Below are 14,181 nucleotides of genomic sequence, written 5' to 3' on the forward strand. Positions count from 1 at the left end.
AGGTAACAAATCAAAAATCTTTAATACATACAGTCAAAATTTGGTATATAAATCCAAAATCTTTCGTACATATAGTCAAAATTTGGTATATAAATCCAAAATCTTTCATACATATAGTCAAAATTTGGTATATAAATCAAAAATCTTTCATACATATAGTCAAAATTTGGTATATAAACTGCATTCCCTCAAAAGTCTAAGACTGCTGATGGTACATCAATATACAGTTTTTGATGCAGTTCAAGTTGAAATACTTGCTTCACAAGCTGGAAGTCAACACACTCAACAATGTGTTACCATGGTAATAATTAACCTCAGTCAACAACTAACAGCAATCAGAGATGCTGATTTCAATAGTAGGTAAACTGAAGTTGTATCCAATGACAGTACAATACATTGTACTCAAAGGATCAGTTAGCCTTAATTTACAGCATAAATATAGTGCAAACAGAACCTTTGATTCAAGGTGGAAAACATAATATGAGAAAAGAGGAGCAAAGAAAAATCCAATAACATCCAAGTTTTGGGGCACTTCATCAACAGCAGTGGGATGATTTTGCACACACATAAATTATCATGCATTCTGGGGACATGAAAATAATGTCTGCTACATTTCAGGGCAATTTATGAAAATCTGTGGGACAAGTTGAATACACAAACATTATTACATATGATACATTAAACACCAAAAGAGACATAACTCTGGAAAAACACATCAGTTTATGATGATAATGATAAACACCAAAATAGACATAACTCTGGAAAAACACATCAGTGTATGATGATAATGATATACAGTAAAAACTGCGATGAGCGACCTCTGCTATGAGTGACCATCTGTCATTTCTGACCACAATCGTAATGCACGGATTGATTTTATTATATAATTACTCTGTTATGAGTGACCACCTGTGAACTCGACCAGCAACCACAATGTCTCGGCAAAATATGCATTTTGGCACTGCTATGAATGACTGCATTGCAAAAAAACAGATCGACACCACTGACCTTGACTTAATCCTTTGTAAACATGAGAGCTCAGGATACATGTAGTAAGCAAACAAAGAGCACATCAAATAACACTATAGTTGAACACCCATAGAATGAGATAAACACCACAAAACCATAATTTAATCCTTTGTAACAAAGACTGCATAAATAGTACAGATTGTTCTAACAAGGTATTTTTTTTTAAATTGGGCTAGATACCAGTTTTGTGAAATTTACAAGTCCAGCATATGGGGTCATTTGTAAACTGCAGTAAACCAGACAAAAGTACAAGTAACTGCCAGTGTAATGCTGAAGTCATGTGAATAACCAGTAAGATTAACCATTTTTTCATCAAAGGGAGTAATGATGGACATACACAGTCAATTTAGAGCTTTGTATTTTGTTTTTATCGTTGTGAAAACCCACACAACGCCAATAGTCCTAATTAAACAGTGAGAAATCTTTTGAAAGGGCTTCTGTGTCGGGTTGAGTAAATCATTTGTCTTTCCAATTAATCCGTAATGCCTGAGGGGTGAATGAGCTCTTTGTCTTTAATACTAGTAAGTGAGAACTAGTAGGTGAGAATCATTTCCGGATTCTTTTTTAATAATTTTATTTCTTTTGCTACACTGTTTAATCAAGCCACCAACTGTTTACCCGGGTAAAGATGGTCGCAACCTTTGCTTATCGAGCTATAATGCTGGTGATTTAAACTTTGGCTCAAAATAAATTTATTGTTTCTTGACGAGTTAATTATGTCTTTTGATTTCAGTCACTGGTACATAATATATATTTATTATACATTTTCCCAAAACCTGATCAAAACTGAAATACATCTAGTCGTTATTATGTCAACACTAATAACAATGGCAGAACCTCCAATGAAAAAAAGAAAAATTCTAACACTGAAAGAAAGAATTAATGTAATTGAAAGAAGTAAAAATGGGATTACTGCTTGTAAAACAGGAGCCAGCTTAAAAGTTGGTAAAACACAAGTTCAGATTGTTATTAATGGCAAGGAGTCCATTAGAAACAAATGGCAGAAGGGTGCACAAGTGTGGATGAACTAAGCCATGGCACGACAGACAGTGTATGGAGATCTAAACGAGCAAGTATGGGAGTGGTTTTGTGTTGCAAGGAGTAAAAACATACCAGTAAGTGGAAAGCTGATTCAGGGAAGGGCAATTATTGTCTCAGAAGAACTGAATTATGATGACTTTGCTGCATCAAACGGATGGCTGGAGAGCTTCAAAAATAGATATAATATCACAGTAAGTGTGCTCAGTGGAAAATCAGCTGATGTGAATTTACAGACAGTAGAAGACTGGGAAAAAAACTTAAATCCATCACTGAAGGGTATAACCTATGTGATATTTTAATGCTGATGAAACAGGACTCTTTTAGAGAGGACTACATGACATGTCTCTAGTGCAGAAAGATGATGTTCACAAAGGAGGGAAAAAAGCAAAGGAGAGGTTGACACTATTGTTAGCATGTGGTGCAAATGGAGAAAAATGGTATCCCTTTGTTATAGGCAAATCACGGAACCCAAGATGTTTTAGTTCATTTAAATTAAGATCTTTGGGTGTTGCCTATGAATCCAACAGAAAGGCTTGGATGACATCAGACATCTTTTGTAACTGGCTTGTAACTGTCAACAATAAAAAGAAAAGGAAAAATTGGAACATTTTAATTATCGCAGACAACTGCAGTGCACACCCAGATTTTCAGTTCAGCAATGTAAAACTGGTCATTCTGCCCCCAAATACAACATCTAAACTACAGCCCTGTGATGCAGGGACAATTCAGGCTGTAAAAATTAATTATCGGAAGAAACTACTGCGACACAGTCTTTCCAAAATGGATGAGTGCTCTACAACAACTGAAATATCTATGTCATTGTTCTGGATGCCATTTTATGGATAAAGTTAGTGTGTGATGCTCTGTCTGCATACACCATCGAAAAGTGTTTTGCCAGTTGTTGCTTTTCTGTCAGTATTCAAGCCATAAAGCCAGAAAGCGAGGAGAGTGAACAAGACGTGCATTTATCAATGGAACCTCTTCTCAGTGGCATGACTTTGGAAGAATATGCCGATATGGACCACTGTCTAGAAACTTCTAATGTTATCTCAGGGCCAGACTGGGAGAAGGATATTCTTCAGAAAGGAAAATAGGCACTTCTCTAAATGTGGACAGTGATAGTGACAATGAGTCATTTGTTGGTGAAATTCTGCCTCAGATTATTTCACATTCTACAGTCATAGAACATTTAAAGGAGAATAAAGAATATGCTTTACAACATGGCAATCCCAGACTTTTGCTTCTTTGCTCAGAAATGGAGATACATGTTCAGACCAAACAGCTGAGTAAAAAATGTCAACAAAGAAGTATAATGGATTTCTTAAAGAAAAGTGATTAAGTGCATAGAATAAGATATATATCATCATAGCAAACTGTGCAGTTACTGTTACATCTGAAACAACTCTAAACTTTATGGCAATGTGAAGTTACCTTATAGATATGATTAATATTATCTTTGTTCATTTCACAAATCATATACATGTACATGTACTAACATATGTATATATTCATGAGATGTTCAAATATAAATTTGATTCACGTTGTTTGATAGATGTATATCTTTTATTATATAAAGTTATTTTGCAAGGAATGCTTGCAATATTTAAAAAGATTTATGAATAAAGGATCTGATACATGTACTGTGAGTATGGGTATTTTTTCTTCTTCAACAATGCTAACTACTGACCCTAGAAACCAGTCCATTTTCACACACCTCTTATGGAAGACCACCTGTCTTGAGAGACTGCTTTTGTTTGGCAGAAGGGGCGGTCTCTCATAACAAATTTTACTGTACCCACAATGACTTCATGTAACTAGCATATGCTATGTTTCAACACACTCTACGTAAAAGATACAGAAACAGCTGCACATCTAGGAGTTTGGGACCTATGTAAGCAAGCATGGGTCAGAGGGACAAGCCTGTCACAATCATGATTGGGTCAAAAAGGTGACAAAAATTGAAATCTGCTAAGAGTACTGATTTACAATGATGACTGTTTATACCCATATGGCTACTTCTCAAAGAACCGAAATCTTGACCAGTTCAGAACAAGAAAAGAAGCAACACAACTTGGATGTCCCCATAAATACGATGCAACTAAAGGGCAAGAAATGAAGCAACACGACTTGGATGTCCCCATAAATACGATGCAACTAAAGGGCAAGAAATGAAGCAACACGACTTGGATGTCCCCATAAATATGATGCAATTAAAGGGCAAGAAATGAAGCAACATGACTTGGATGTCCCCATAAATATGATGCAACTAAAGGGCAAGAAATGAAGCAACACGACTTGAATGTCCCCATAAATATGATGCAACTAAAGGGCAAGAAATGAAGCAACATGACTTGGATGTCCCCATAAATACGATGCAACTAAACGGCAAGAAATGAAGCAACACAACTTGGATGTCCCCATAAATACGATGCAACTAAAGGGCAAGAAATGAAGCAACACAACTTGGATGTCCCCATAAATATGATGCAACTAAAGGGCAAGAAATGAAGCAACACAACTTGGATGTCCCCATAAATACGATGCAACTAAAGGGCAAGAAATGAAGCAACACAACTTGGATGTCCCCATAAATATGATGCAACTAAAGGGCAAGAAATGAAGCAACACGACTTGGATGTCCCCATAAATATGATGCAATTAAAGGGCAAGAAATGAAGCAACACGACTTGGATGTCCCCATAAATATGATGCAACTAAAGGGTAAAGATTTAAGTAAAATACTGGGGCCATAACTGTAAGATATTGTTAAATAATAGTGCAAACTGAACTTAACTGATATCTCATCTCATTAATGAAGAGACTCAAAGGAAATTTGGTTTCAGTGCATGACAAAAGAAACAAAATGTCGATGCAACTTAAAGACAATGTATTGCAATGTACTAAGTCAAACAGGGGCCATAACTCCTTTAAATTTTGCTGGAAAATTTTGAAAATCAAACTTGACCGAGGTTTTTCTAATTGAAATTTATTTTCAATCTATTAAGTCCTTCAAAAGATACTGGGCAAAAACAAAATTATAACACAATAGGACAACAATCCAAGTCAAACAGGGTCCTTAACTCTGTTAAGTTTTGTTACTAAAACCAGAACCACAACCTAGATCTTCTTAATCTAAAACTAAGTTTAGTCAAAAGTTACTACATGGAAACAAACTTTGTGACATGATGTGATGCACAAGCATGGACAACACTTTGGTCCACATCCATACATATGGCAATGGGCCTCAAAATAAAAAAAAATCACCCTGTGGCTACCTATGTAGTCCTACCTTGTAGACTGTGGCTACCTATGTAGTCCTACCTTGTAGATGGTGCATTCCTGTCTGTTGGCCACCTTGCTGTTGTAGTAATTGTTGTTGTTGTTGCTGTTGTTGCTGCTGCTGCTGTTGTTGTTGCTGTTGTTGTTGCTGCTGCTGTTGTTGCTGCTGCTGACTGACTGGTGAAGGCTGGGATGTTTGCAGAGACTGCGGAGATGGTTGCTGCTGTGGCAACATTGATGCAAATGCTAAAAATAGTAATTAATACATGCATGCACAAGGAAACGGTCTCATTCTAACTGCTTTATTATATTAGTAAACATAAACCAGAAAATTACTATCCATAATTTCTTAAAATTTTGCTCAGTGAATTAAAAAAGATTATTTCCTGATGAATCATATGACAGCTGTCACAGGTACATGACAGCTGTCACAGGTACATGATAGCTGTCACAGATACATGCATTCTGTAAAAGAGAACACCTAATGTTTTGCTACAACTATAGGTCCTAAATAAAGTAACACACAGAAGTGAAAACCAGCAAACAATTAAATTCTCTACCAAGTGAAATTACAAGGAACACAGTATTATTAATTAAATCCCAAATAATCTTTAATGCATTATCACCAGTTCAAAAATACAGAATGTTCTGCATGAATTCCAACAGTATTGAGGTAGATTGGCATAGTTCGCCCAGTCTGATAGCCCCTCATGTGAGGATGCTCTCTGCAAAATGTTTTCAAAAATGACCGAGTTCTTTTTGGGTGGAAGTCAACACACTTGATGGAAAGGTAAATAAATTTAAATAAATGTTGTTGTTGTTGTTATAGGGTTTAATGCCATTTTTCAGCACAAGATAGGCTATACATGGTGGCCAATATTAATGGTGGAGGAAGAACCCGGGAAGACCCCGGAAAGAACCACTGACCCACGAGAAGCTACCGGCAAGCTCTCTCACATATCCACACTGGCCGAGCCCGAGACTCAAACCTATGCAGACAGAGGTGAGATGGCAGTGATCCATAACGGACAGCGCTTTAGACCACTCGCCCACTGGGGGACCCAATTTAAGTAGATGTAAAACAGGAATTCTGCCCATTGTGCCACCATGCCCCACTAACTTGGTGGGTTCTGTACAATAAATAGGGAATGGGATGGTACAATAGCATGCATCAAGGGGGAAAATGGAGACTGTTAAGCCACCTGAACCCACAGCTATGGTTGGCTCAAAACTGGTGTTGTCCTGTCCAAACAAAAAGGGAAAACAGGTGGTTGTTAAGCCACCCTGTGTAAACTGTATGGAAAAATATCCCATTTAATATGCACATTATGTTATAATGCTTGCATTATACATTTCCAAAACTGAGTTTTGTGGCAAAATCAAGTGTGCTTGGCTTTAACTAGGTACTAAAGATCAGTGTGGGAAAACTGTATGGATGACTAGTTTGATGTACATGAAGCACATTATAAAAAATGAATTAAGAATCTATCCATGCTGAAGTGTGGTACAGGTACATGGACTGATTACAGGATATGTGCATTGTCGTGGTTACAAGAGACATGGCAAGGAGTCAATTTAATACAGTTATCTGTGAACTACAAGCAAAAGAAAATTAATTTTGACAGAGGGACTAACGTCCCATAAAGTTTAAAATAAGGAAGTATCATGTCCTCAATGAAATATTTAGATAAGCTGTTTTGCTGAATTCAGATAGTGAGTATGATGATTCATTTGATGCTTTATTGGTATGCAGGCAGTCCAGGTAATCAAATGGCCTAACTCACCAGGCAGCCAAATGGCCTAACTCACCAGGTAATCAAATGGCCTAACTCACCAGGTAGTGCAAGGCTGACCAGGCAGTGCAAGGCTGACAGCCAGTTCTGACACACCTGTAGTTAATTCATTGGGTTAAACGATCAATCCCATTTGTTTGGGAAGTTCCAGTTCCTAGACTGGTTTTAACTATGGGGCAGTTGAAACAGCTGGTTTCAACAGATAACAATAACAATTTGACAAAGAACGGCTTAATGCTCAGCAGCCATCAACCCACTCAAGAGCAAAGACAAGTCACAGCAAATTACCAACCTTAGTCAAGTTAGGTGTTAATAAAGCTATTGCAAAGGACTACCTTACAACACTGCCAGAAAAGCACAGGCTTGAATCCAACACTTTTGTATTTTTTATGCTATGATGCCAAGGAACCTGCATGTCTATGATGACCATCCTATTATCGAGCCTAGTGGAACAGCTTCATACAGAAAGATCAGTGCCATTCCAAACAACATGGAAAATTACATGGCCTTTTTGGTGGAGCTACTGCTGTTGATCAATGGCCTTCAGTTTAGATGCTAATATGCCACTAAATATCTCATTAAAAAAATTAGTGAGCAAACAATAGGCAGTAAGTATAAAACATGAATCACAACATGCATCAGCAACAGTGCTGGAAAATATGGTCTGAATAAACAAAGTCCAAAAACAAGGCAAACTCACAAAAATATTGTTCTAATTCAAACAAATAATGTATATCACCTGTTGAAGAATGATTATTGCACAAAATAAATCCAAATGCATGGGTGGATGGCTGAAATTCACACATATATTGGCAAGGATTTCATTAGCTCCATGTCATGGCAACTTTAGGTTGCAAGTCCATTCCTTTTCTGCAGTACTGATCGATTTTCTTGTATATTATACAAAGTGCCTTATGTTTCAAGGCTGCATCTTTTCTCAGCCACATGATGAAGTTTTAGTCCATCTACTGCTGAATGTGCACTTTCCAGGCATTTAGCGATGATTGCTCATAGAGACACTCTGTGTTGCTAATGAACCATCCCTGCTTGATTTGTGAAGTAAAAGAGCACATTACTTATTACATCGTGTGAAAGGGACGCTATGGGCAATGATTACTTCCCTTGGGTTATGATATGGCAGAACAGCTAGCATATGACAGAAAAATACAACTGTAATAGTCACAAAATGTAAATTAAATTACTTGAAAACAAACTTTTTCATCCTTTTTATTTTTAAGCAAACTCTCTCAAACTGAAGACTTTCTCAATGGCATTCCATGACTCTTAATGACCACACAAACTCTGTTATAATAAATCAGGGAAGTTATATATTCAAAGGAGAATACAAATTTTTAAGTAAATCATGATTCTCCAAGAATACCTAATCACATTAACATCAGAAATAAAAGCCCACTTCCTTCTGATCCCACCCCTACTAAAGTAAAAAATTGTCTTTTCCCATCCATTTCATATAGACAAAAGGCAATAACTCTTGCCCCTTGCCACTGCCAATTTTTAACCTGAGTGATAATGAACATAGATGTTCGCATGTCAGGGCGGCTGGGAGGGTTTGCAAGTAACGTGATCGCAAAAGTATTCTCTGAGAAACATAATTTACTTATTTTGCTTTTGCCTTCAGAAACGTTCCCCAATGCCATTAATGTTAGGAGAATAGGAGGAGGGAATGCTGAGCATATGACTTCTATCTCAAGTATCCTTCTAGGGAAATATGGCTGGTTTCCCCAAGTGAATGATTCCCCCGTTTTTCCAAACTGATATGCAGCATAGCTTAAAGTCACATGATTGTGATTCAGTTAAGATGAGTATCAAAATCTTCTTACCTACAAAATTTCACAGGTGAATCAATCCAGTGAAGCTAATAGGCTGTCTGACCATTAATTGGGTCTGGTGGTCATCTGGGTCACTGACATAGAACGCACCAAATCCAGAGTTTGCCTCTGCAAAGCTAAATCTAAGTTGACTGAATTATAGCCAATCACTTCTATATCTTGGATCCAAACATTACATTCATATGCGAGGCTCACAAAGATTGCTCAAATCTCATGAGCTGAAATCTTCATGAGATGACATTGATCTTGCGATATTGCATAGTATACCTAACATATAACACATCTCAACCATGAAGACAGAGCTTGAGTGTGATTCCAGCTTTCACTGGAAGAAAGAGTCATTGGCGTGTGCCACGACTTGCCTTCATACTTTTCAAGTAGTATTTGAGAGCATGAACAGGGTCTTGCACGTCTGCTGCTCTCGATTTGTCTATGGAAGAGAGCAAGTGTATGACACTTCTCTGACTGCCGACTGACAGTAACCTATTCTTGGCTACAAATCCTGGTTGTTTCATGAGGACCACCGAACCATCTGGTCTGAATGGAAGATTGTTCAGATCAGCTGAAAGGGCATGAAGAGGCTAAGGCTATCAGGAAACGTGTTTGGTGTGATAGCAAAGTGTGAGCTAAAGGCTTGAATTTATTTGAATTGAGGCATGTTATAATAAAGGACAGATTCCATTTGGGAAAAAGGGTTAGTGATTTTGGTTGCTGAAAATCACAAATGGCTAACAAATCCAACCAGTCTTTATCATGACCGATATTGTATCTACCATGTCTAAAAGTGTCAGAGATCATTGAGTGGAAGCTTTGATAGCAATTGGAGCCAAATTTTTCTCCTCATAAAGCCAGAGAAAAAGTTGGCTAGTTGGGTAATGAGGCACTCACAGGGATAATGCTACGGATATGGCACCATTCCTTGAACACCTGCTATTTTCTCCTTGAAACCCTTCTGATTGGAGGGCCTCCTTGCTCATGAGATTCTATCCACAAAAGAAAGTTTAAAGTTATTTTTTATTCTGCAAGGCTGTTCTGATAAGAGCCATGCATCAAGAATAAGATGTTCCAGGAAGGACTGGAATACTTCTGACTGGTTTCTTGAGATGATTCAGCCTGGCTGGAATCTTACTGGGTAGACTTGTCCCATCTGAGTGGGCAATCAGAATCAGTTTGCAATAATTCCCCATAATTTCTATATTTTTTTTGGTACCAAGCCTGCAAAGGCCCAAAACCCTTCCCAGCTTATTGACAATGCATCTGGGCCTGGAAATGGGGAGATGAAGGTGGGCAACTTATGGTTCATCAGGTCGCAATAAGATCTATCATTCGGAACCCCCAAATTCTGAAAATCTGAAGAAAGACTGATGATGAGGAGACCATTCTATGTGAATGATTTGACCCAATTTGGATAGTGTCTCTGTAAGGTCAAAGGGTCTGCCAGGAATTTGTTGAATTTATATGTTGATGTTGAGTTCCTTGCACCAACGAAAAACTGAAGAAACAGAACAGAATACACAGATTAGGTAATCTGGTGCCCCCTTTTTAAGGAGGTAGGTCACCACCAATAAGTTGTCTGACATGATGAGGACCATTTTTCTTAAGATGATTCTTCTTGAATTGGAAGGCATTCATAATAGCTTTCATTTCAAGAAGACTGATGTGACACTGACCATGCAGAATCATTTCTGCTTGTGGCTTCTCCAGAGAGACTCCCATATCAGCCAATTCTGGCTGTGCCACTGATTGAGGAATGCTTTTACTGCAAGTGTGAACATGACTTATTGAATGAGGAAATGGAGAATGGGCGCCACTGAGCTAGCAATGTCATCTGCAAGGGGTACATTAAAAGATGGCCAAGAGGAATCAAGTCCGCTGCCACATTTAAAAATCTAAAGGGTTGCAAGAATTCACATGCTGAAATCCAAACCTTCATGGAAACGGACCCTACCAGATCTACAATATGGGTTTAAGGCTGATGAGAAATTCCATAACCAGGTGTACAAAACACTGGACAGATGAAGGTCAAATCTGTCCCAGTTCACAAGAAAGACTAGGTGATGTGAAAGAAAAAAATCATTCCTGCCCTGAAGTAGAATCACATTTTGGAGAATGTCATTCAAATAATGTTGGAGATGGCTGTCCACCAGCAGGCTGGCTATAGGTGCTGTGATTAACATGTCAACATCTGTCAACAGGAGGCTTGAAGGCTGAGAAAGTCAGATTTTTGCTTCCATGGCAATTTTGTCTCCTAATATGATTAGGCTGTTGTCGTCTGGTTTTGGGCTGAAATCTAAACAGTCCTTGAATATAAAGATCCCAGATTGCCAGCTGGTGCGGTTGGATGGCTGGGATCACTTGACAATGAAGAAAAGACCAGTTTTTGATCCAATAGATCCTGTAATGGCCCCAAGTGTGTGACATACAGGCTCTAAGGCTATGCTCAGAATGCAGGACGACTTAACACATACTGTGCTGCCTAAAATTGGGGGAATGCTGCATGTTAGAAAAGTGCATCTTGTACAACCCAGGCATGTACCATGGTTGTCTTCACTAGCCTTTAATTTTCATATTTAATGCATTTGGTTGCCATTTCAGACTGAAACAACACAAAATTAAAGAAAATTAGTGTAAAATAGTATAAGAAGAAATTCAGGGTGTAAATAATATGAAATTACATACCAGTTACTAACATATTATGGTAAAAAATTACATTGACAGGCTAACAATAATAGCATGGTCACCATTTTGGTATAATGAGTCTAAAAGGCTAAGTCCGTAAATGGCATATCCATCCAAAATACTGGAGAAAATATAAATGTATACCATCTGTGTAGTAATAATTAAGAAACACAATACTTCCAAATCTGGCAATAACTACTGATAAAAATGTAGAATATAGAATCGGATTTCAGGAGGTAATTCCATGCATATATCAATAAAGTAGCAAAGCTTAAAACTGGCTACACGTGGCTCTGACAAGGGGAGGTAATGGGCAAGAGTTATTATGAAATAGATGGGAAAACATGGTTTTCATCTTTTAGTACAGCTGGATTCGGGAGAAAGTAGGCTTATATCCTAGTTCTGTGAAAATGTCAACTCAGTATACTATATCTTATCAGTCAGCCCCATCTTCAAAGAGTTCTGACAATGCCTGACATTACAATCACACCATACTGTCCTTAGGTCAGTCAAATGAGCACACAAGCAAGTTATCAGCCTGTTCATTTAGGTAGCGAATAATGTCATTGGCTGCATGTTTGTCTATGTTATCCTTGTACCACATTTAATATTGCAAATACAGATAGCAGAAGGGATGCATCATGGGGAAGTTCAAGGCACATCACAGGGACATACAGATAAGAATGGAACATCATCTTAAAATCACATCTTTATAATAGATGGGATCTTGGGTCCCTGAGAGTCCTGAAGAAGTGTGAACAGATGGACAAACAGAATGGTGGAAAAAGTAGGACTTAATTACACTTATGTGTTCCTATTTAATTAAAACTGGCTTAGTCAACAAGGAGTGATGACAATCTGCAAAATGGACAATGAAAGATAACAGAAATTACCAGATGGTGCTGTGCTAGGAACTTTGAATTCCATCATTGAGGCAGGTACCAGTGGTGCTGGTGAAAGGGTTTTCAATGGTGGACTTACTGTAATTAAAAAAACGTACATAAGAACATAGCACCACCAAATGTGTGATGACTGAAATTCAATGAATACTTCTTTCTAAACGATGCAGTGTTCATAACGACACAACTACACTAGGCCCCCCACAAAAATGTGTGCTTCCTATTGCACTGGTTTTAAAATTAGGGTAGGTAGGTAGGTTTTTAAAATAAATAATATATATAAATAATGTACTCTGCACTTAAGTACTGGGCTAAAACCAGCTCAGTTAGATGCACAAATCAATTTTGGGAATTTTAACAACAAAAACTGGAATGGTCAGCCAACCAGAAACACACATATTTTTTATTTGCCTTATGAGGAGATATCTCTGCATTGTTTATTTTTTTTATGATTTTTGCAACTTCATCTCAGATTACACAAATTCCATATTGCAAAATAGAATTAAATATTTAGACAATTCCAGAATCATACACACATTTTAAAAATGAAGTTTTTGGAAGGAATAAAACTAATTTTAATTATGTAATACCTACCTGTCACTATTATCAAGCTCTAACTTTCCGCATGAAAAGACCTCATCTGTGCTAGATACAACAACTCCCTGTTCCTGAGAGTTCTTAGAACACATGCATGTATTGACAGTCTCATCCACATCAACGGTCTGTGCTAGATTCAACAACTCCCTGTTCCTGAGAGTTCTTAGAACACATGCATGTATTGACACAGTCTGATCTACATCAATGGTCTGTGCTAGATGAGACAAATCCCTGTTCCTGAGAGTTCTTAGAACACATGCATGTATTGACAGTCTCATCCACATCAACGGTCTGTGCTAGATGCAACAACTACATGTTCCTGAGAGTTCTTAGAACATGTGCATGTATTAACCCAGTCTAATCTACATCAACGGTCTGTGCTAGATTCAACAACTCCCTGTTGCAACAACTCCCTGTTCCTGAGAGTTCTTAGAACATGTGCATGTACTAACCCAGTCTAATCTACATCAATGGTCTGTGCTAGATGCAACAACTCCCTGTTGCAACAACTCCCTGTTCCTGAGAGTTCTTAGAACATGTGCATGTATTAACCCAGTCTAATCTACATCATTGGTCTGTGCTAGATGCAACAACTCCCTGTTGCAACAACTCCCTGTTCCTGAGAGTTCTTAGAACACGTGCATGTACTAACCCAGTCTAATCTACATCAATGGTCTGTGCTAGATGCAACAACTCCCTGTTGCAACAACTCCCTGTTCCTGAGAGTTCTTAGAACACGTGCATGTACTAACCCAGTCTAATCTACATCAATGGTCTTTGTTCTACAGAGCATCCTCATTCTTTCCAGGATGTGTGGCTAATGAAGGACATCAAGGACGGCTAGAAGGTGGGCATCCAATAGTAGTATGTAAGTATCGAATAATTAAAATTAGTTTTACTGACCCCAAAAACATTTTAATGTCAGTAAAAGCTTACCTGTCAATATCATTAAGATGAATTTGTCAGTAAGGAGGGTGGCTGATGGACTTTGAGAAGAGTAAAATGTGGAACAAT

The 14,181-nt window shown here is 37.9% G+C and overlaps 1 protein-coding gene across 3 annotated transcripts in view; it reads right to left on the reverse strand.

Moving 5' to 3' along the window:
- LOC149784886 (mediator of RNA polymerase II transcription subunit 25-like) overlaps positions 1–14,181 on the reverse strand; it is a 173,182-nt gene that overhangs the window by 116,922 nt on the left and 42,079 nt on the right. For all 3 annotated transcript variants that reach the window (XM_089978465.1, XM_089978464.1, XM_089978463.1), the window contains exons 9-10: positions 12,565–12,651; positions 5,392–5,595 (exon numbers count right to left, since the gene is read on the reverse strand). In XM_089978465.1, coding sequence (XP_089834591.1) covers positions 5,392–5,595; positions 12,565–12,651 — 291 coding nt within the window. The remainder of the gene's footprint in view (positions 1–5,391; positions 5,596–12,564; positions 12,652–14,181) is intronic.

The sequence above is a fragment of the Sinohyriopsis cumingii genome, chromosome 13, assembly GCF_028554795.1.
Source record: "Sinohyriopsis cumingii isolate HCF-2022 chromosome 13, ASM2855479v2, whole genome shotgun sequence".
Classification (NCBI taxonomy): domain Eukaryota; kingdom Metazoa; phylum Mollusca; class Bivalvia; order Unionida; family Unionidae; genus Sinohyriopsis; species Sinohyriopsis cumingii.